General features: G+C 40.2%; 2 protein-coding genes across 10 annotated transcripts in view; one reads left to right on the top strand and one right to left on the bottom strand.

Moving 5' to 3' along the window:
* Positions 1–10731, bottom strand: part of peli3 (pellino E3 ubiquitin protein ligase family member 3) — a 26057-nt gene extending 15326 nt beyond the window's left edge. For 2 of the 9 annotated variants that reach the window (XM_069518726.1, XM_069518728.1), the window contains exons 1-2: positions 10590–10729; positions 8134–8223 (exon numbers count right to left, since the gene is read on the bottom strand). Coding sequence is in view for 3 of the 9 variants with exons in the window: in XM_069518722.1 (XP_069374823.1) it covers positions 7428–7435 (8 nt within the window). In the remaining 6 variants the exon portion in view is untranslated. The other 7 variants (XM_069518725.1, XM_069518727.1, XM_069518722.1 and 4 more) reach the window with 5 other exon arrangements.
* Positions 10676–24661, top strand: rce1a (Ras converting CAAX endopeptidase 1a). The gene is made up of 8 exons (XM_020107661.2): positions 10676–10845; positions 13114–13216; positions 13389–13472; positions 14530–14608; positions 14844–15011; positions 16279–16350; positions 16470–16532; positions 17489–24661. The coding sequence occupies exons 1-8, from the start codon at positions 10676–10678 to the stop codon at positions 17716–17718; spliced, it is 969 nt and encodes a 322-aa protein (XP_019963220.1). The 3' UTR covers positions 17719–24661.

Genomic DNA, 24661 nt, shown 5'->3' with positions numbered 1-24661 from the left:
TATTACACAACACAACACCGCCCTGCAAACCCTGCAAAACCAGCCAACCAAAACCACGCAACACACTTTATCACAGTATTATAATACCGCACTACTGTTCACATAATGTATCTCCATATAGAACGCAAGTAATGCATAAAGCAATGTGACAAAACCTCACACAACACAATACATGCTGCGTTATCTATACATCACAACATAACAACACAGAATTAAGAATTATTACAATACAATATTTTAGTCTAATTGTTTTATTTATAATTGTCTTGTTAGATTCTGTATTGACATTACTGTACTAAACTAAGCTATAGGGTATCATAACCCATAGAGCAAAGAATGCAACGCTTATTACCAAAAAGGATGAACAATGAGCAGACAGATCATTTAACAGGTTATAAACAAACTTGCAGGTTAGCCAAACAAATTTAAAAGGAAAAGTAACCTAAAAAGTAAAATCATCATCATCCAAACTGTCCTTTGTGGACATTGGTTACATAATACACTTTGTGGTTTAGCTGTCACCTACTGTAAATATGCTACGCATAAAAAACTCTGGTTTTATAGCTTTTTTGGCTTTTTGATTGACTTCCCATTTCTTATACCATCAGACCTTAATGTGACAAGGAAACTGTGTTCACGGTCTCACGAGTGTACTTTGTTTTGCTGCCTTTAAATGGAACTCGTGCGGTTGTGAATTTGACATGGAAAATAGTTCAAGTGGATAAATCACTAGATAAATCAGCAGGTAGGTAAAAATCTGTATACCGAATACTGGTTTATTGACCAATTTGTAACACACCATATCCAGATTAAGGACATGGTGGCACAAACATTAGATAACAATACACAACACTACAGAAGAAATATCACACATCACAAACTTTCTTGAGCAGCTTTCAGACATGCAGTGGACAACACAGTCCCTCCATATTTTCTCCGGAGGAGGTGCATGTGTGAACGTCTTTATCCGTCTACAATGTCCGTATAAAATCCAAGAGAACTAAAAGAAAACAAATATCTCGCGGTGAAAAAGCGGCGTCACACATGTATATCAAGAGAGTTTGTGGTGATAAGAGCTGACGATGGTGTCAGAGTGCTGTAAACAAAAAATCACGTCATCTCCGCAGCTGAGTTAATACGTCACTTCCTGTCTCTGTCTGCCGCACCCACCTGCTCCGCCACTCGCCTGAATAACGAGATGGATTTGTTGCTGTTGGGAACGCGTCTGTGCAGACGACCTCCAGCTGTGTTTTGCATGTGTGAAAGTCAAAGTCTGGATAAACTCCGTAGCCAATTCATTTGACCGTGTCTGAAACCAGCTTTGGATGCCACGTGTCACGAATTTTCACCAAAGACTTCTTGACATGTTAATCTGTAGAATCTGAACAAGTTGGTGTCTCAAAGCATCAGACAGTTGGATGCAGGATTCATTCATAATTCATTAATATACCTCCTTATGATAATTTCCCCATTAGTAGCATTTATGTTTTAGCTGCAAACAACATGTAAATGGTATGTCTGTAAAGCTGTATGCATTCTATCAATGGTTTTGATATTGCAGCTTCAAATTCCACCCTCCATCCTGTTCTTAATGGACATTTGTGGTCCATTTTTCTTTTTCTGGCTTCCCTATCCTTCACTCCTAGCTTTCACTCTCTAACCGCCTACTCAAGAGGAAGGGCAAATGTGTGTGGAGTGTGTGGGGGAAAAAGAGAAGGACAGGAGGAGACAAATATGACAAATATGTCTCTTCCTGAAACAAATGAACAGAGCTAAATATAATACAGCTGACAAATGAACTCTGCAGTGAGTTATGGCCTCATGACAAAACTCACACTACTTCTCCCTTTCAACCTGTTTCAATAAAGATTTTCCACTGTCTCTGCTTACATTCTTTTGGTTTCCTAGAACTGACAATGCTGCTTTTGGTTGGATAATTGTTAGATGGGGTGATTATTTGATTAACTGTATTATTATTATCATCAGTAACAAGAGCAGATTTTACATTATGAAACGGTAAGTCGTAAACAGATTACTTTGAAAGCATCAGCGTGAGCCAGAGAGCACTTCTACTCCACATTATGTAACACAGATATTGTACAAATCCTACAGACATGTTATGAACGTTCATGTTACCCTCCCCCACCAAATCCAGCCTCCACCCATCAGTTTCTTTCTCTTTCCCATTTTCTGCTTACTGTTGGTTTCATTCATTTTTGCTTCTTCAAATGCTTCTCAGATTATTTTGTGTTTATTTACTGACATTTTAAGGGTAAATCTAAACTTCAACCCACATCTTGGATGGGTTTTATTCTTTTCTTCCAAAATTCAAGGTGTGGTGTTGACCAGTTGGAGCTTTGTTTGTGGGACTGTGACTGAGGTCATCACCATTCTCTGTACTGCAACTCACTACGGTTGTCTAGCAACATTTATTAAACACATTATTAAAAATGGAACCTGAATCATTAGGAGTTCTGAATGACATCAATGTAGCTGTAACGTTTGTTGTAAAATAGCATGACTTTCTATTATGAACTTAGTCTCAAGCCTACTACAATGTAACTATACATTACCAGCTTCACCTTCAGCTCAGCAAATTCCAGCAGCATAACAAAAAGAATAATATGAAGCAATGTAAATCATAAGCAACATGCTAATTGGCTGCACACTCATGACAGTGATGAGTTATCCTTGAGCCTATTATCTATGATTCTAGCATTGAAATTATTGCCAGAAATTGGATGTGTAAAAAAAAGTACATGTTGTACATCTCTGGATTATATAACATCATTGCCTTGGGCTAATTGCTAATCTCAGCATGTTGTCTTGGTCACAATGATAATGTTCATGCATGTCTATCAGGTACTGTATGATGATCATGTTCATCGCCTTAGTTTAGCATGTTGGCATGCTAACAGATGAGAGTTGGTTATTATTTGTAATTTGGTCAAAATTGACAAAATGCAGATATTATAATGATTGTAAACTTCTGTGTTGAGCATGCAAGTTGTACAAAGCAGATTTGTAGGTTGGTTTACTGCAGCATGCCATCACATGATTAATCAAAGTGACTGATCATATCATCATCATGTGTTATACCACTGTAGCAGCCTTTCCGTATGCATCTTTAATCTGCATGCTCAATGCATAAATTAAGTAATCCAGAATTTTCCCAACTTGATGATACACCCATAAAGCATCATGTTTGTGTGTGTGTAGCTGCTATGCTGTGATAGAGTAGTGTCCTGCAGTCCTGTCTGCTCCTAAATAGCCATGATGTCTGGGATGCAATAAGGCCATACAAAAAGAGGATAAGTAACAAGAACGAACAGAAATGGGAAAAGCTTCAGACATGACCTCCGAAGGACATCCGGAGAATTTGGTCCTGGAATTTGGTCCTGGAATTTCTGCGGAGGTTACCTTTCACACATGTACAACGAAGCAGGGGTTTCTTCCCTCAGACACGTCTGCAGCAACACAGAAATCTCTGCAGCTTTCAGGTGAGGGGGGGAACAGCAGGCAAAGCCAGAAAATACAGTGTCAACCCTTATCACCAAAAGCTCTTTCGACATCTTTGTCTGTGTCTTCTAAGTGTATGGCCATTTTGCGTCTGTCATGTTAGAAATGTCATTAACACCCCCACTCGCTCGCGGTCCTGCGTGGGATCTCTTACTCTGCGGACTAGGGGGCTGGCCAGAGAATGTCCAGAGCAAAAGCCTGCATAACAGCCATGCCAACGTTCCACCATCATGGATTCCTGGGCATCACTATCTGGGTTTGCTGAGAGATCTTTAAACTTGTGTTGATATTTCATCTCTTTAAAGGGGTAATCAGTTAGATCTTGGCTGCCCTGTAGGTCAAAGGGCAGCCCAGGTTCTGAGATCCGGGTTCTGAGATCTACAACTCAAAGCTCCGCTATGGGCCTTTGTAGCACACCATATGGTTACACCATGCTTATCGTTATGCAATATAAACTATGACAACAGCTTCTGAGCTTTCTAATTGAGCATGTTTATGGCAGGCAATACAACTGCCACCCCAAAATATATTTTAACCTTACCTGTCTGATTGTCTGACTGATGTGTTTCATGAGCCGTTACACTGGCGAGTTTCTACACTCGCACTGATAAACATCTGACACCATAAATAATTTGAAGTGTGGTTTAACTACTGTAACATCACGTTACATGACCGTTGCTCTGACAGAGCCCCATTTTGCCTTGCTTGACTAGACAGGAAAAAAATAGATAATAAGAAGGCTGAGTCATTCTAGCTGCAAATGTCTTGTGATATGTTGCATTTAACATGGTGGGAATGGTTTTTACAGTTTGAAAGTGTGTCTTAAGTACCGTTGGTCAACATATGGTATCATCCTACACATGTAAATCCAATGTCAGAGTGTTCCAAATGAAACCTGACTGTTGACAAATGCTCCCAGCCTTGAGGTGAACTGACTTCACATTGAGTTTCAACCAGAGCTAAAAGAACCACTTCACAAAATATTACCGACAATATATTTTGAGTTATTTTTAATCTTGCTGTTATTGCAGGCTCACCACCTCTCAGTTTGACCCCCAGGCTCTGCGAGAGCCTGACAGGTGGGCTGCTGTGTTACCTCATCTTGTTGCCACACAAAATCAGTCTCTCGTTTGAAGCTGTGATTTTAGACATCGTGATGATCGTGTATTTGTCTGGAGAAACCCTAACCTAGTGCTTGACAGTGCACAAGTAATGGATTCATTAATAATAGCTCCTACTTCTGTTTTATGCAACTTGAGCATACTCAGCAGAAATATTATGTCTAGAAACAGCTGGATCACAATGATGGCCAGTTAAGCAGGTATATAATGATCCACAATTTTAAATTATTTTAAAGTAATTGCACTGTTTTCAAGTTTGTGGGCGATTGTCACTACTAATAACAATAATACTGACTGTTATCTATTATCTATCCTGTTGCTACTGCTGCTGCTGAACAGCTACCTGTTCATCTGATTAGTTGCAATCCTTAGTTACTTTTGCATTGTTAAGGACATGCTACTCGTGTCTTAATGGCTGTAAAGCTCTAGAAATACGACTCCTATTACAACCTGATTGATTTGGGATTTTGAAACCCAGGCATCTGACAGCAGTAAAATAACTTGTCTTGGTTCTTGTAGAATTTGAGCAATTATTAAATGCTTCTTAACTAATTATAAACTGCACACTGTTAGTTGACAGCTATACTGCTAACTTCTAAATCCCTGCTCCAGTCGCCAGCCTCACCATCATACATTCTCTCTCGCCCTCTCTCTCTCTCAGTTTTGCCCACGTGCTACACACACAACTATCACTGAACTATCCCTTAAAAGCAGCTGCGCTACTTGTATAACTGTTTCAGACCTGAGCCTGCTGCTGCCACAAGTGAGCATTAATTACAAAATGAATGAAAACATCAGATCCTTCATGGTGAATGCTAAATGGTCTGTATTTATATGGCGCTTTTCTAGTCTTTATGACCACTGGATTACAGTACAATTTTGCCATTCACTCTGAATTATTTTCTTTAGGAAATTCCTATAGGTTATTTTCATGTGTACATAAAAAGATACATAGTTCTGGATGGTTATCTAAGAGAGCTACCCTGCATCCCCACACCATGTAAGATCCTGGATTAAGTCAGGAAACAGCCACCTGCATTAGTCCAGGTGTGTTAGACTGAAGCTGCGATGAAAAGAAAGAATGCTTCGGTGGAACAGAACAGGAAAATAATTATTAGAAAATGGCTGTTTCATATTTGAAATTATACTTAAAAAAAAATGTTATGCAGCCTTAAATGATGGTAGGTAAAAATACTTTGAAGCCATCAGCAAGGTCAAAGAAGGAAGACTATTGATATAAATGAAATGGTGTTACAACACATCACAGTTTGATTTGGATAATAAAACATAGTTAAACAATGTTAAACCTGAGGGAATGTTATTGTCAGTACTCACAAGGCTTCTCCAAAGTCCAACAACCTGTTTAATTAGAACCACTAGCTGTTGTACTTGTAATGTTATATCTGAATGAATATGCATAGTTTCAAAAGCAGATCAGAATTTAACCAACGTTATCTCAAATCAAGGAGCTTTAATATACAAATCAGACGGGGACTTGTGCACCTCAAGATTTAAAAGCACCATTTTGAATGAATGCTGAATGAGAGGAGATAGAGCGATATATCCTCATATTGAAAAGTGATTCCTACTGAAAATAGACTACAAGGGAACCGAAAACAAAGTCGGTACAAATTTAAATAAGCAACTGAACATTTACCGTTAATTCAGACTGTGTCTGATCAAACAAACCAACTCAAACAACCTATGTTTTTGTCAGCTGCTGAAAATAATAACTGCTCAAATTGAATCACCTTATTAGGAACTATATGATGATAAGTTTAGTCCAGCCAATATATGAGTCAGGCTCTAATTAGTAATGCTAATATTAATATTATACCCACTATCTTCTGCTATTAGCAGTGCTGGTGGTACTGTTACTGTTGCTGGCAATATTAATGCTAAAATCTGTGATATTGCTACTACATTTGGTATTGTATTATTGATGCTAGTGACACTGCAACGGTAGTATCAGCGACATTCTGCTACAGCAACTACAAATAATAATGCTATTTTCTAAAACAATCAGTAAGAACTCCATAGCTACAGTATTCAAAAGTAGTAACACATAGAGGAATATGTAAAAATTACCTTTGGAGAAATGCTCACTGTCTATACATAGTGAAGTCAGCGAACTGACTTAGTAATGTAACACTGTGTTAAAGTTGGCAAACATTGGTCATGCCTCACGAAGTAAAGATGCAGCGACAAAAATCCAGAGTTTAATAATAATTTCCAATATTTTTTACAAATAACACAAGACAAGCTCTTTAATCCAAAATCTCTCGCGGACTTTACTGAGACTCTGCTCTGACCACACGAATTTAAATATTAAATTATTTCTGAGTTGAATTCTAAATGACTGTAATGTTCCCCAGACTTATCAGTCATCCATTGGATCAGGTTAACAGGTTTCTTGCAGACAGACGTCTATAGAGCACCTCCACATTAAATATAAATGGCTGCATCATAACCATTAATAGAGTTGTGGGTGAAAACTGGATTCATAAACTGTTACATATTTAGGCTCCAAATATGTGCAACCGGCATCAGCTACGATGCTATTTACAAGACACATTGTCACCAATGTAGATTGTGTTTTTCCCACTGTCCTGTCTGTAAACTGTCACTTCCCAGGAAGCTACAAATATGACTCATTACTCAGCAAACTGTAATACTGTATATAATGAATAGCACCTAAGCCCTGCTACTATGTTCAGTGTTGTGAGCCATTTTGACAGAGTCTCCCTGAAAAAGCAACCTGGAACCATCTAGAAGCTGGGAGCTTACATGAACATGGATCAGAGAGGCTTCATATCTGCTCCTGGATGCTTCAAACATGGCCTCTTTCTCGTCTCATCATCCCTGCTCGGTGTGTGCAGATTGCAGCGTATTGCGTTTTCCCAGGGCCATCCCTCCTCCTGTATTAAGACGCGATGATGTAGTAACCTGATCGGATTTGGCCATATGCGAAGGATTGGCACGGCATAGTGGGGATGGGGAATTAGTATCCACGCAAGATTGACTCTTTCTCCCTCGTTCAGGCAAATGAAATTAGCTGTCTGGTGACATAAACAGCCTATTGTGCCATTTGTGGAGCGCACGCTGCAGAATGGCTTTGTACACAGACACAGTGGAAACCACCGCACAGACAACGCACACTACATACGGGAGGTGTCGGCACGTACACACACCCTCCTTACGCACACATTTCCCTGACGTACACGCACACAAACAGCAGCAGCACTGATGTAGAGGTAAATAATAAAAAATAAAAAAAAGACTCCAAAGCCACTGATGAGAACACAATCTGCTCACATCACTTACCAATCAAATTACCTCATAAAGACTCGGGTCAGCTTGAATAAAGGTGAACGTCCACAGATTCAAAAAGTGACTTTAACCTCCATCACATCCCTGGCAGAGCAGTGAATAGATAGATCCTTTGTGGATGGAGCTGCTGTCTAAGACATAAGGAACATAAACAGGCCCGTACCCGCTGATGTTTGCCAATGGAGGTCCGGGACCGGCTCGGGTCTGTGCGTAAATCCTCCCCTGGATGGGTTCTGTCCGTCCCCCGCAAGGCCTAGGAGGCGTTAGGGCGGAATGTGAGAGTAGAAAAAGATGGAGAAGAGGAGGAGGAGGAGGAGGAAGAAGAAGAAGAAGTGCAGGGCATCTGGAGCAGGGGCATCCTCCGCTCACATTTCATCGGAGACTGAGACGCGCTCATTCCTCTCGACTATAAGAGCAGACAGGCCTGTGTCACGCCTACCCCGCCCCCTCTCCTTCTTCCCCCCTCCCTCCCTCCCTCTCTTTCTCTCTCTCTCTCTCTCTCTCTGATGTAAAAAAACAAATCTTGTTAAAAACATCATTTTGTAAAAGTCCTTTTCTTCCCTCATGGCCTCTCGATGAAAAACAATGACAACGTTTGGTGACGTGGTGCAGCAGGAATCTGTGCATTTCACTGGATAATTGGATCATTTTCAATTTACAGTATTTCTGAGTAAAATAATCACAGAGACACCATGCTCCAGCAGGGCGTGTGTATTATATTGCCATTATTATATTTAAGCTCTGTCAAATAAGAATGATATCTATGAATGTAATTATTAATGATAGTAGCATCAGTAAATGATAATAGTAATAACAACAACAACCACAATAATAATAATAATAATGAGAATATAAATTCAATCCAAATAAATAAAATGATCTTCACTATTATATTTAATGTTCTGCAGCAGGTGTAAAGCCACATGGTCACAGTCTGGCCTTTCCCCTGAAACCAGTTTGCCTTAGGAGACAAGCAGCTAATGCCCCTGACAATACAGCTCTGAGACACACACAAACCTCCATCATAAATATTGTAGCAACTGATCCACTGTGAACAATTTGTCTATATATTTATTTGTCATATAAGGTACAGGTACAGAAATACTATGTTTACATTGATACATTGTACAGATGATTATGGAGCTTTTATTTTGACACTAGAATGACATATAGGAAGTAAAAAAGTAGGAAGAACTGTAAACTGTAAAAAAAAGTTGTTACATCTGATCTAAAGTGATATACTGTGTGGTTGATAATTGATAGTAATGGGTTTTATTGACCATCATATACTCCACTGATGTGTTCACTGTTATCTTTGTGTCAGTCTTCATACTCACCTGTTGCATACCTAAGTGTACAATGTCAATGTTAAGTTTTCATATTTACCTATTGCTCCAATATCAGACCATTGATTCTGCTTTCACTCTAATTCTGCATTGTCTTCCCCATGTGTCATCTCGATTTACCTGCTGTGGTCATTTCTCTGTCTTTTTGTCTACATGTGTTTCTGCTCACACTCCTGCTTTGGTTCCCAAGTGTTTTCCTTGTGTCCCTGTTGCCAGGTAATGTATTTTCCTGCTGCCTGGAACCATGTGCTGATGATCGATCGCTTAATCAAACGAGCCGTAGATCATTTTTTCCACTTCATAGTGATATCACATTGATATAATACATACATATGATCATGAATTATTTTTTAATCTATATACGATATTAAAACTGTTCTCAGCTTTTCAATATCATGTACAGTTAATGAATTATCATGTTTGTACATCATACTCTCTCATTCCAAATCACAAAATCAATAGCCCGTTGAACTGACATTGAAGTTTGTTTCTATATACAGTACATAAGGATCTGCTTGTATATAAAAACGTATATATTATATTATTATATTAGATGGGATAAATAATTAAATAATTTCTCACTAGTACTGTATAAATTTTTTGTTTGTAATCCTGAAAATAAAGCAGCTAAATTCAATTCTGCCACAATTCAATTTACACACAATGTGATGTTTTTCACCTGTGCCTAGATTACCATGTTCATCCTGAAGAACTGTGAACAGCATGGTGACATTCACAATGATGACAATTACTCAGATAATTGGATTACCTTGAAACATTAAGCCCTTTTCACAATAATATAAAAAAGGTTGGGAGAGGAAGATCTCAGTGTGAACAGGAGAGTTTAACGATAATTTATTTGGGGGTTATAATTACGATAACAGCACTGATCAAAAAATAGTGATCAGACTGGGGATGTTGTGCCAGTTGAAATATGCTTGGAAAAATGATTTCTTGACAACCTTGTCGAGAAAATATATTTAACAGCTTGAGAATCTACACATATAACCCTGCATGTGGTTAAACAATATGACTGAAGTGGTTTTCTGATAGATTTAAATAAAAGTGGATCCGCTTGGCTTGGTGGTAGCATCACTTTGTTTTGGGGGCAGAGTGAACTCGAGTCATAAACATTGAAGGACACAGAGACCTCCACAAGATGGCAGTGGTGCAGAAGAAGAAGAAGAAGAAGTAGGAGTAGAAGAAGAACATCTCATGACGTAGAAATACAGCGCCACAGTAGCTGGTACTCCAGCTAGCTACATTAGCTTACGTTTCCAAAGGTTGTTGACAGCTTCCCAGCTCGTGTTGGCGGGTGTTCTCTGTGGTTCGATGGTTTAGTCTCTACCGACCGTCGGTATGGCAGAGGAGGAGGGTTTCTCACCAACCATGCTGACAGAGGGGATGAGACACAGCGATGGCGGCTTCGTAGCGCCGGAAGGTTTATGCTGGGTGTCGGTGCTGTCCTGTCTGCTGCTCGCCTGCTCGTATGTTGGCAGTTTGTATGTGTGGAGGAGTGACCTGCCGAGGTGAGCTAACACAAGTGGGCTTCCATCGCACTTTATAACGCCACGCGATTCATCGTGATCGTCTCCATTCCGACGGTTATTTATTTAAACCAATGTATTGCGGCACATCACTGAATGGAACGTCTCATATTTCATACTGTTAGTTCTAGAAGTGATCACCGGCGGACAGCCCCCTCTGAGCATGTGCTCATTACAGACAGCGGTAGCGCCGCCCTGTGGCCAGTGGTCAGCCTCTTCAGACCGGAGCTGGTGCTGCAGCCGCGTCCGGACTAACTTGTCCAACCACACACACACACACACACACACCTTAGTTAAACCTCGCTTTGTTTAGCGACTTGTAATGGCAGGAGAAGCCAATGGCCCTCAGGGTTTCCCGGATGTCACTAGTCAGCACAGGTCATACACATCAGACCGCACCAGCCTAACTGTGATCAACTGGACTCATCAGGAGGTGACGTGTCCACAAAACTTGTCAGAGCAAATCACACACACTCACTCACACACACTCACTCACTCACTCACTCACTCACACACACACTCTCACACACACACACACACACACACTCACTCACTCACTCACAAATGAATGGTATACATTAAAGGCATGTACTATTATTTTACATCGTTTGAGGATCATCTCTGATCAATCGGCCTATTTGTTCTTACGCGGTGCATACAATAGATTTAGGAGAACTCACCATCACCAGTTTTCTTGGAGAATTTTGCTTACAGAGATTTCATAGGAGTAACATGAAATTGCTCAAATCAAGTTTTTCACTAATACAATGTATATTTCATTAGTTTGATGCACTTCTAAATAAATATATACATTTAACCTCGTAAATAAGTTTTTGTGTAATGGTGCATTTCTAAATCTATTACTGTTCTGCGAACCTGTGTTGCATGAGGGGGAGCAAACAACTCCTTTGTGTTGCAAATCTTACGTCAGGCATGCACAGAAATGCCTGGCTTGTCTTGTCAATCATTATTTGTCACAGTGCGACCCACAGGCGATACAGTATTAACCACACTGCAGAGCCTGGTTGCTGTAAATGCTGTTAGAGATCACTTCTGGACTTCAATCTCCAAACTCTCTAAAGTTTTCAGACATGACATGAGGGTAAAATCAAGAGTCTGCCTTTCACACATGCACAACTCAGCAGGTGGTTCTCTGCACTGACACGTCCACATCAGCATCAAATCCTCCGCATTATTCAGGTGAGAGGTGGAAGAGCTGGGTGTAGCAGGGAGAGGCAGGAAGGGATGTACTCTACTGTGGAAATCACTTGATTTTCTTGAGAACACAGACACTGCCGTCGGCTCCTATCTCCACAAACTCTCTGCACAACTGCATTGTCTTTTACATGTATGACACTGCTTTTTCCCTGGGAGATATTTGTTTTTATTTTTTTATTAAAAAGTCTGCAGATGATGCAACTTTTCCGGAGAAACTACAGAGTATCTGCAGAGTTCAGTGCATGTCTGAAAAGCAGCTAGTGTGTTTTGTGTAATTCAGTGTCAGTGATAACAAATGAATCCCTTCATGTGCAGATGTTGAGGAGCTGAGAACCCTCTCCCTGCCTAGATTAACCATGTGTTTTAGACAGTCACCTGCAGAGTGGAAATCCTCATTCATGTGGCCTTTGTTCTGTGGTGTTGTGCCGCTGTCCGTTTTCCTAAAACCTTGTGTAGCCGAATTTTTAACTGAACAAAAAATATATAGTAGAAACAAAAATCTGCACCTGTAGAGAGGCTAAAACGCTGTGGATTTTTTTTAATAACTTAAAATCATTAAAAAAACAAACCTTTGATAAATGGGCTTATTTATGAGTTTTGTGGAGCAGGAGATTAGTATCACTCTAATGTCTGTATGGTAGATATGAAGCTACCAGCAGCTGGTTAGCATAAACTTAGCATTTAGACTAGAAACAGGGGGGGAAATATTAGCCTGGCTGTGGTAAAAAAAAAGGACAACATGCTGAAGTTCCTCTACTTGGAGCAGTTGCCGAGCAACCACCAAATAATCCAAGAGGATGTCGTTCCAGGACAAGAAATAGTTGTGTGGACAGATGGGGAGTAGCTATGCCAAAGTAAGAATACTCTGAGAGGATTCTCTGTAGGAGCAGTGGAAAGCACGTTAGGGCCGGTTTAAGTCCCTGTCGATTCTGAGTGGTGGCTGTTCAGTTGTGTCAGCTGCTCTTGTTGTGTCCCCAGTCCACTGTGGTGGTGATGTTTGTGTGATGATTGTCTCCACTGGTCCATTCTCAGGGATCACCCTACTGTGATTAAGAGACGCTTCACCAGTGTCCTGATTGTGTCGGCCCTTTCACCTCTCTTTGTGTGGGCATGGAGAGAATTCACAGGTGTCAGGGTGAGTCCACTAAGCCATTGTCTATATATTCAACACCTGAAGATTAAATGAATGTATTCTTATCCATATGTACTATTGTGTTGTGTTGCTGTCTGACACATTAGCTGCTGTATTATCAGACAGAGCCTGACTTGCTTTATTTATTCGGTATGTGTGCATTTGTGTTTGCCAGACTGACTCATCGTTATTTGCTCTCATGGGGATCCGGTTTGAAGGCCTGATTCCTGCCATCATACTTCCTTTGGTGCTCACCATGGTAAGAAACACTACTTCCACAATGTTAATGATAGATGAAGGTGAACGAACATACAAAAACAAGCAGAACCAGACCGCCCTATACGCTTACTACGTGCCCCGCCTCCTCATATCAAAGCGAATGTCCGTGAGCAGCACCTGTGGGTAGTTGGTGGTGGTTAGCAGGTGTTGCATTTAAGGAACATCTATATGACAATGGCTAGAGCGAGAGTTATTGCTTGTAATATTAAAATAACAAAAGGCTGATTTGGTAATTTCGGATCGACACATTTCTTTTTTTGCCCTCTGACAGGTCTTGTGTGTCCCTTTGTGCATACTAATTAAGATTAAAAACCATAGAAGCATTAAAGGTTGGTGTTGGTATAAGCAACACAGCTACAACTAATAACATTGACAATGGGTGTGTTAGAATTACACTGTGTGATTGATCAAGCATTGACAATGGTCAATAGTAGTGACGGCACCAAGGTGGGGAAAGGCCCCCAAATATGATTCTACTTAGGGCCCCATAAAGGCTAGGGCCGGCTCTGAACACACGATACAGACATTACTCTTTTGTAAAATTTGTGGAATAATCAGGCTTGAGGTTTTGGAATTACAGTTCCAATCATTTGAAATTTACACGGGAAGCCATATGTTGCTATGGAGTCAGAGACTACAACCTATGCCCCATTTGAAAATTAGCACCATTAAAAAATATGCTGATTTATTATTAGCAGTTCCTCATAGTGATGCCATCACTGGATTATTGTGACTTTTGAAGGGATAGTTCAACCAGAAAGGAGAATTCCCTGATTATCTACCTACCCTTATGCAGATGGAAGAGTGGGTGAAGTGTTTGAGTCAGTTTTTCGAGTTACAGGGGTATTGCCAAATCCAATACAATTGAAGTAACTGGTGACCACTTCTTCTAACTTAAAAAAACAAAAGAAAAAACATAAAATGCCTTCATACTGCTCCTGTGGTATCATCCAAGGGTCCGGAAGCCCCGACATTCGAATTTGACTCGAAACGGCATAATTTTAACTATGTTTTAAGCCTAAATGTCCTCTGTGCAGGTCCTGTTCTTGGGCCCCCTTATGCAGTTGGCCATGGATTGTCCCTGGAGCTTCATTGATGGGATCAGGGTAGCCCTTGGTGAGATAGCCAGCATGCTGGTTTTTTTCTTTTTTCCGTCTTTAGGGCCTTTGTAAGCCAACTGTTTGCTTTTTAATTCAAATCATGAAAAATTTCCACTTCAACTAAACAAGCCTATTTCTCAGTCAAAACGTTGCTTCAAGAAATGTGTGCTTCAGTGTGAAATATGTCAGTGAACTTTAATTTCTTCAGAACGGAGGGAACAACCTGCTGTCGTGTCTCTGTCCTCCTGCAGACCCGTGCTTCTGGACGTTGTGTTTCAGTGACATGCGCTGGTTGAGGAATCAGGTGGTTGCACCATTGACAGAGGAGCTGGTCTTCAGGGCCTGCATGCTGCCCATGTTGGTGCCGTGTGCTGGCCCTTCTTTGGCTATCTTCACCTGCCCTCTCTTCTTTGGAGTGGGTGAGTGAAAACATCAGAGTTTAATACAGCAGGGCCACATCCTAAAAGACCCTGCATCGACTTTGTCAAATATAGATTTGACAAAGCATGAACCAACAAATCACAAGCACCTGTCCAACTGGGGACAACACAAAATCCACATTTAAAAATATTCACGCACAGAATCCAGAATGTATTTGTAGCATAAAATCAACCTTTGGTGCACTCCTTAGTTTTTGATGTTTGCTTTTATTATATATTTATTGTGAAAATGAATACCCAAACCCTAACTTCACTGTGAATGTTCTGCAAAACCACTCTTCTGGCTCCACACCATAACTGAGGAAGAGATGGACGATGGCACTTCTATTTTTTTTTTTTCAAAAAAGTACAGTGTGTTCATTTCAACATGGACATTTGAACATGTGGACAGCCCAACACCCACCCCAAAGATGTGTGATGCAGGGCAGTGAAGCTCTTCCAAAACCAATTTTTTGCAAATACTTTTAGTGAATATCTTTGTATAGCCCTAATGTGTAGACTTTCCAAAAAACTGCACTAATCATTACTTTTATATTAACAATGGATCAAATCACTATGAATAATATATATTACCACTGTAGTGATGGAGCCAACATTTATTTCCTTCTTGTGACTCTGCAGTTCCACCCAGTTTGAACTCGATTGATTTTATGGGCTGCGACTGTACTGTGGTTCAAATGAGTGAAAAATATTTGAGTCATTGTCTTTACCTGAACACTAATGTCATTCTTCATGAATGTTGATAATGCTCAGGTCTGCTGGGTGTATATAAGCAACTGTTTGCTAACACATTAGCCATATTTTCTTTTGTTTTTTTTATAGGATGATGTCAAAGTTTGCTAGATATTGTGCTGCTAGTAAGTACCCAAAAAACAATGCAGCTGTGATCCATACTTGATGTTCACTGTGAACGATGAATCGACTTAAGAACATTTTTATGCTAATGGTAATTAATGGAAACAAGTGATTCCCTGGGGAAAAAAAGGCTTTTTGATACAATGACTTGTTGTATACTGGTTTATATAATAAACATGGATGATATGGTGCTTAAAACAGTACAACCAGACCTTTACTTGAGTTACTGTCACATAGTGCTGATTCCTCCTGTATCACTATGTAATGAAGCAACTGTGGGTGCTCCTCAGAACACTGTTTACTTTCAATTTGTTCTTTAATGTAGATTTAGTTCTGCTCATATGGCAAATCATGCTGCTGCACTTGCTCTCTAATGCTGTCGTTTTTGCAGCTCACTTCCACCATGTGATCGAGTTGCTGAGGTTCAGACAGGGAACGCTGTCCGGAATCTTTCTCTCTGCAGGTGAGAACTTGTGTTCAGTGGATGTAGCGTATTCATTGTTGCTGTGTCACATGGGCGGACCGGGTGACGCAGTAAGTAGGACGAAGCTGATGAACTGTTCTTTGTTTGGGCCTCAACAGTGTTCCAGTTCTCCTACACAGCAGTGTTTGGGGCCTACACTGCCTTTATCTTCATCAGAACAGGTGAGGAGCTTTTATTTACATCTGACACAGCAGGTGATCAGTAGGGGTTGAGGGCCGATGAGGGCCGATGCCATCCCCTTTAAATGCCGTTTTCCGACATGTCTTCGACATTGACACTGGCGTCAGCTCTTATCACTAAAAACTCTCTTGACATCTTTGTCTTTCTCTTTTATGCGTATGACACCGCTTTTTCACCTGGAGATATTTTATTCATTTTTTTTCCCACTTACATGATGGTATCCAATTGTGGTGGTGGATCCTGATGGTAGCGGCAGCTGATCATGGACTATTAGACGCCTACTCACATATTCTACCATTTACTGACAATTACTCCACAATTCATTTGTCATTACTGCTCCCTTCGACTCTAGCAGACATTTTCTTATGTACAAATACTTTAAACATTAACCCTTTTCCATTGTGTTACAAACTGTCTCTTCAATCAATCAAACACATTTTATTTGGGTGGTTTTTCCTTCCTCTAATGAGGGTGTTGCACCGAATAAGACAAATTGTGAATTAGTGAATATGGAAATAAAATTTCATTCATTGACTTGCGTCTGTCAGGTGTTAGAAGCACCATCAACCCCCCTCTCAGTGAATCCAGCGGGGGCTCACCTGCTGTGCTTTCACATCAGACTCTGTGGACTTTCTGCTGATTTATACTCGGGGGGGGCCAGGTTGAGAAAGTCCACAGAAACTGCAGAGACTCTCACTCTGACATTTGTGTTCACTCATAACCATCCTCCGGAGGAAATGCGGAGGATCTCTGGAGTTTCGCTTAGAACCAGGCTCTCTGGAGAAAGCAGCTAAGATGACCAAATAACACCCCCATTAATAACAACTCTGAATACTCTTACGAGAACACGTTGTTTTAAGGTCAGCGTTCATCATTTCAGGGCAGCACTTTCCAGTAAGGCATAAAGTGAAACCCACCTTCCTGCTGTGTGTTTCAGGTCACCTGATGGGCCCAGTCCTCTGCCATTCCTTCTGCAACTACATGGGTTTCCCGGCCATCAGCACAGCCCTGGAGCACCCCCAACGCCTCCTCGTCCTCTCCTCCTACCTGCTGGGGGTCCTCCTCTTCCTTTTCTTCCTCTTCCCCTTCACTGCCCCCTTCTACTATGGCCTCCCCACACCAGTCTGCACCCTTACCTCCTACCCCAGTTCCCTCTGCCTCTCCTGATCCCTGCCCCCCCCCATGTGCACACTCGATGAAGCAGTCAAGTGTTTTTTGCCAAGTTAGAGATCAGGTCCGGTCCTGTGGGGACCGACAGCGCTAACAGCCATGTGGGCAACTTTGCCGTGGAAAGGTGAGGAACTCTATAGCCCTTTACTGAGGGTCTATGGACCCTTGATATGTCAATACATGTCCATGACGTGAATTAGCTGATCAGCTTAGAAAGAATGACTCGGTTTGAGTAGGTGTGATTCATGTTGCTGTGAGTAAACCCGAGACTGTCCGATTCCGAGGACTATTTATGTGATTGTTGGGCTATGATGCCACCCTGAATAGATTGTAGTGTAGATATATACGCAGCATTGAAGGACCATTTCTCCTCAGATCCTCTTACACTGGTAAATCTCACCAGTTTGTGATGAAGCATCAGTATGTACCATTTTAGTGTACTATTTATCAACTCAATCTGCCTCATCTTTTTAAGGGATAATTCTGGTTTATTCAAATGTTGGATTTTTTTTTTCATGGTTTAAAATATTGGCTTTTAGAAACTGTGGAAACAAGAGCTTTAAAGCTTCAGGTTTCGGTTCACACTGGGTTATTTTTCATGTGTATTTCTTTTGCAATTAGCCTGGTGAGCTGATGATCAGCAATGAATTAAGTAAAGAAAATGTAGCTTCAGGTCTCAGGTTGGGTTTGGGCTTTAAATTTGGCAGTACCAATCAAGCTAAGTTGGATCTAATCAAAATGGGTGTAGGCTGGGTTTGTCATCAGCTTAGTGCTTCTGTTGAAATAAAGCCAGAATTATCCTTCAGCTCCCTTTGAGGAGGACATGGAAATTGTTGCGTTCAGCTGCTGATTGTTGAAGAAATGGTTGTTCCAGCAAAGACAGTGAGAGTCACTACCATTACTACAAACTCAAAACACTCTAAAAGGCTGCTCTGCATTCTGGTCCATAGAGGCTCATGGTGATGTTCCGAGTCTTGCAAATAATCCCTCCGTAGCTGCACTGGAGCACAGGGACGTTGTTGTGGTGCTGAAATAAGAAAACGAAACTATTCGGCAAAATGGTTGCGTTATAAAAAGTTGATTTTAACATAACATTAACATTTCAAATGTTTTTTTCTTAATCTAAATTCAGACTTCAAGATGTTGCTGTTGAATTGACCATTGTATAGTGTGAAGAGACTTTTTATATATCTCTGCATGCTTCAGTGCTGGTTGTTGGTGAAGGCAGGTGGTAGGAGAGTTTATGGTGGGTGCGGGGGGAGGGGGGGGGGGGGTAATTGTTGTAATGCGTGAAACATACTCTGTTTAAGTGCACACTTCAAACAACCAAACTTAGGCACCAATCAAAGTAGGCAGTGTTCTCCTGGTGTTGTTCTGTATGTTCTGTTGCTGCCTTATAGTGAAACTAACTAATGCTCACTCTTGGATTATGTGAGGGGCCCAGTCACAACACCTTACACAAGTCAGTATTAGTTGTTGAGTTGAGTTCAACTTTGTGAATTCACACTCTTCATCAGCCGAAACCTCTTTGCTGGCGCTGATCTTTGAGTTTGGCTGGATTACCAACTGAGCAGAGCATACAACCGCTGTTGGCCCCTGAAAGGCCCAGGTTCACTGTCAGCTTATCTCGGATGATGTAAATATATGTATATAATAATTCATGCCACTTATGGTGCTTTCCAACCTGTCTGGTTTGGTTAAAACTAGTGTGGTTCATTTGGGCTGGTACGAAAGCTGCAAGTCAACCATTGGTGCTAATCAACTGGATGCCCAATCACTGAAAAGTGTGTATTGTGCTTCTATCCTCCCTAAACATTGGCAGTTTATTGAATCAATTAAAATGTTTGTGACCAATGTTTGTCGTGGTTCAGACCGAGAGAGCCAACAGGTGTGAAAGTGTATAAGAAAAGAGTTTTAACTGAGGCAGGTCCTGGTTTATTGTTTATGGCACATTCTTCTTTAAGTGCCGGAGAATGCCACCCTGGCATCGCCATAACAATTCACATCTGTGAAGTAGTCTGAAACCCATCTGTTCATTTTCAAAGGGTGTTTTTGACAGTTGCAGAAAAGACCTACAACCATTTAAAGGTCCAGTGTGTACGATTTAGGTGAAAGGGAACTATTGGCAGAAATTGAATATAAATTAATACTAGCAATGTTCTCACTAGTGTGTTTCATCTAAATTGTACAAATTGTTGTTTCTTTACCCTCGAATTGCCCCTTTATATTTAAACACTTTATATTTACATTGGGAGGGGGTCCTCTCTACGGAGGCTGCCATGTTTTTTACAGTCGTCCAGACTGGACAAACTAAACACCTCAAAAATTAAAGGCTACTACAAGTTTTTTATGTTTGGAAGGGGAGGGTGAGGTGAGGGGTGTTCAGCTGCTACATGCAAATTCACCACTAAGTTCTACACACTGAACCTTTAATACATAAATAAGTTTGATGCAGAGCAGAGTGGCAGACATCAACAACAGACATCAAGGCTGTTAATAAAAACGCATCAGCAGTGCTCCCACTGGTCGCTCCCTAGTCAGTTATCAAGCCCACTCTATTTTAGAAAAATGTAGTGTATGGGCCAACCAGCTTCAGAACGCATGGAAATCGGTCCTGAATGGGAGACCCATCAGCCAGAGTGACTTAACCTGAGGTTACTGATTTAACTGGTTTCCAGACTAGGAGAATTCTGCCTTTAATCAAAATGGATTCAAATAATTATTATTTAAAAAAAGCACAGGAGGACAAGTGATCTCCTCCATTTCTCTGTTTTGATTATGTCCAAAATATTTTGTTGTGTGCCTCGTTTTGGGGTCACTGGGCGCTGACAACTTTCAGTAATATATTTCAAGACGGTATGTTTCTGTTTGTGTCTTTAAACAGAGTATGTTTTGGTCTTAAAGCTGTACATTTTTTTTTGTTATCAATCTCAAGCTGTTTTTCGAGGACCTTTGAGTTCTCTAAGCCTCGTTGCGATATACGATTTTCTAATAGTTTGTTTTGTTACATTCCAAACCCATATTTTTGAACAGGAGCTTACAGTTAAACTGTTAAAATGTGGTTTTATGATTTCTTAGGCTGTTTCTTAAACAGTACATCTGTAGATTTAAGAGGTGTAATCCTGCCTACTTCTCCACTTCTCTTGCTTCAGTTATGTATTGCTACTGAGTGAAAATAATGTAAAACGTGACTCCGAGGTGTATTTAAATAGACAACAATGGTCCAAACACTGCATTGCATGCTGCTGATTTTTTTTTTTTTTTTTACAGAGGCAGGAAAAAATCATTTAGGTTTCCACATAACACATTAATAGCTTTACTAGAAGAAAAAAAAGGACTAGATTTTAATTTATCATCAATACATGTCTGACTAAAGGGGAATTCATTCATCTATGACCTGGGTTTTGTTTTAATAGTTTAATAGTAGTGACCACCATTCACATCAGTTCAGAAAACAGCTTGTCAGATGATCGTACTGTGACTAAATCCACTTTGGAGTCAAAATTGTCTAACCTTGAAACCTAACCTGGACTTTTGCACTTTTCAACACGTTTTGCCAATATTTTCCACTCATAACAGTTTTGATATCTGAATTAGAAGTCAGATAAATTCCTAAATGAGTAATAAGGAATCGTTTTCCGATTAAGAACCATTTGGATTTTTATAAAACCCAACAAGGACTATGCTAAATTATTGAACACATATCACACCAACTTCTCTGACACTACTTCTGTTTGGCAACGTGTCTGATGTGAGATGGTAGTGACGATGATAGTACTCACAGCTGATTTCAGCAATAACAATGTGTTCAAACACCCCCCCACCTTTAGTAGAAAATGGCTTGTTAAGACAGTCATTAATTCATCCCAATCCATAGAGAAAATCTAGAAATTGATGGCATTTTCCTTCAGTGTTATTTCAATATCTTAAGTCCTGACTCTCATCGGTGATCTACTTCTTTGAGACAAACAAATACTTTAGGACAATTATACTTTGTCAGGTTGTAGCAGCTTCACAATGACCTGGAGGCTGAGGGATCCCTCTCCCTGGTCACATAGGTTCTGGGGAGATATCTGTACCTCCAGTCCACTCCCTGCTCAGCAGGAAGTATGTTCCAGTATATATTAGGAGCTTGGGCGTGCAGTGCTTAACACCGCTGATTGTTCATATATGCCAGCATTTTCCACAACATTGTTATGCACGTGGCACTTTTAAAAAATGTGAACACAGCAAACACGTTTTGCTTCTTGTAGTTTGGGGATAGGGCAGCCCAAGAGATTTTTGTATAGCTTATGTGTTGCCAACATGCTGTATTATCATGCATACATGGTGTGCAGAGCAACCACCATGTTTTTTAATATCTAAGCTGCTTTGCTGAGAAGCCTTATATTCTTGTAGGGCTTTTTAATAGAGCATGCAAATAACTATTTTGCTTTAGGAACTTTTACCCTGAGGAAAGTGTCTGAACATGAGTTCTTGGGAAAGTAAAGTTCCTGGGAATTTTGTTGAAAAAGCGCCCAATAAACCGAGCCCATCCTTTTAATGTGTAAAATTGGCTGTTCTGTTCAGTTGCGGTGTCTCCTACACCTCACTCAGGTTACAAGTTAACAGATGTATTGTTCTTGTAGTTGTTAAATAAGGTAATTGCCTAAGGTAATGAGTGCAGACTGACTCAAAGCATAGATCACCTTGTTTGGTATCATGGCTCACTGCTCACAGTCCTCAATTATAATCACTTGTTATCTTCTCTTCACCCGACCATAGCAACAACGTTTGTCATTAAATGTCATCAGAACTAACTTCCAAACAAAATGAGACTCAAAAGTAAAAGATGAGCAGTCTGAGAATGCATCACTGGCAAATTTATTGAACAGTTTTATTTTTGATGAGTTTAGTCATAGACACAAGCAGCCGCTTTCCTTTTTGTGAAACAACCGAATTGTAGACATTTGCGATCATTTCTTCATCAGAGCAGCCTGATTGACTCATTACCTTCTCACTCCACTTGTTCACTCTATCGACAGCTCCCAGAAAGAAATCTAAATGCAAGAACAATATAAGCTATACTCATACTGTGAAGAAATTAGCTGCTTGGATGTTGAGCAATAAATCATATGTGGGAAGTTTGGCGATTTATTTCATTTGTTTGTAAGCGGTAAAGTAGTAGATCCTCTGGATGGAATGGGGCCATACTGATTATTCTGGCCAGATCAATTATTTTTGGCAGGTGATAGTTAAAGTTTACAAAGCCTTATGTGAGTTGAACTATACCGACCTGAATCAGCCAGCAGAGGCCAGCAGAGTACTTTGTAAAAAGGAGAGAGGCTGTCGACTCCTTTCTGTTTATCAGCCAGTCCCTTTATCAGTCCTCCCTCACTAGATAACCACTTAACTTGAAATTCTCTTCAACACAGTTTTGCTCCGATGGGAGACTAATGCAGCTTTTCGGAACCCTGTGTTTATCACTGGGGCCAGTTTCCACAATAAACTAAATTGTCAGTGTATCTTAAATTCCAACTAATCCAGCAGTAATTAGTGAATGTTGAGATGTCTGAATTGACTTGGTTTGGTGGTTTGTGTTGGATTTCAAGAGCTGGGGTGGATGCTCTAAATTAAAATGTTGCTCTTCAAACCCACTTTAAGCCACTATGTATTAAAACTATGCTTTTTTTGCTTCATTTTGGATTATTACGATTAAAACTAGAAATTAGACTGTTTGTCACATTACACTGATATTAGCAAGAGGAAAGCAAAACACTTATAGTAATTGAAGAGCTGTATCCTTACCATACAAACTACAATTCAGGTGAATGAGAAATGTGCCATTCAAACCCATTCTCTCATATTGTTTGTACATGGGTTCTTTTTCAGTAGAAATTCAAGTCCTCTCACCATCAATGGCTCAAAATCTTTTTTCTGTCAGTTCACGTTTTCCAGACCTCCTTTCTGAGCTCATCATCTGTGACGGCTGTAATTCTTGACTTTTCTCCCTGGTGCATTTCTGCAGTAAAGACGTCAGGAGACATAATACAATTTGTAGGTTAAACTGGGTTAACCGGACACTTGTTTGGGTTAAAAGATTCCCTGTAGACACATGTGAAAGCATTTGCTAACCTTGCAACATTAAGACTACTAACAACCCATAATTCACCACTATAAAGACTGTAATTACACTGGTACTCAAGTTTTTGTCAAGCCAATTCTATGAAAATTGGACTGGACATTGGACGTGGCATCACTATGTTTTGGGTGATGATATTACAATCAGACAGAGCCTGACCACATGAAAGTACAAGTGGAGATGCAACTAAGCGACACTGAGGACAGATTGTGATCTGATTGGAAAAACCTTGAGCTCAAGTGTAAATGTTTTTTCCCTGTCCCCTTCGCTTTTTGAAACGTTCATTGTTCAAGCTATTCACCAATCAACTTATCTCAGTCATTAAGAGACTATTGCAAGATGATCGGGATGGAACACTTTTTTTTTTTTTTTCATTGATGCAAAAAGAAAAACATATTTCTATTGTTCCCAAACAATATACTCAGCCAATAATCACACATCCGTATTTGCTGTTGTAATAATATGCAGAGCAGCATCGACAGAGACTGCAGAGTCTATTTTTGCTAAGCATTTAGCAGCTCCCTTATTTTACTATACAACACTTGCAGGAATAATCATTTGAAATGTGCATTTTCAGAACTTGTGAATATGTCAGTCAGCTGGTGAAACTGAACTCCACTGATGTTTGTACGGAACACTATATTTTGTAACCAGATCTATTTTGGTGACAGAGTGTACAGATATTTGCATGTATTTTACACTCACTGTGTCACACTTGTACAATCTGAGTTAGAGAACCATGTTTTAGTATGACAATCTTTTACAGAAACTTTGGAATTGTTGCAAAATATCTATTTGTAAATAAATAATGTAATTTTA

This window comes from Paralichthys olivaceus, chromosome 22 (genome assembly GCF_024713975.1).
Source record: "Paralichthys olivaceus isolate ysfri-2021 chromosome 22, ASM2471397v2, whole genome shotgun sequence".
NCBI classification, from domain to species: domain Eukaryota; kingdom Metazoa; phylum Chordata; class Actinopteri; order Pleuronectiformes; family Paralichthyidae; genus Paralichthys; species Paralichthys olivaceus.
This window is presented reverse-complemented; position numbering and strand designations above follow the sequence as displayed.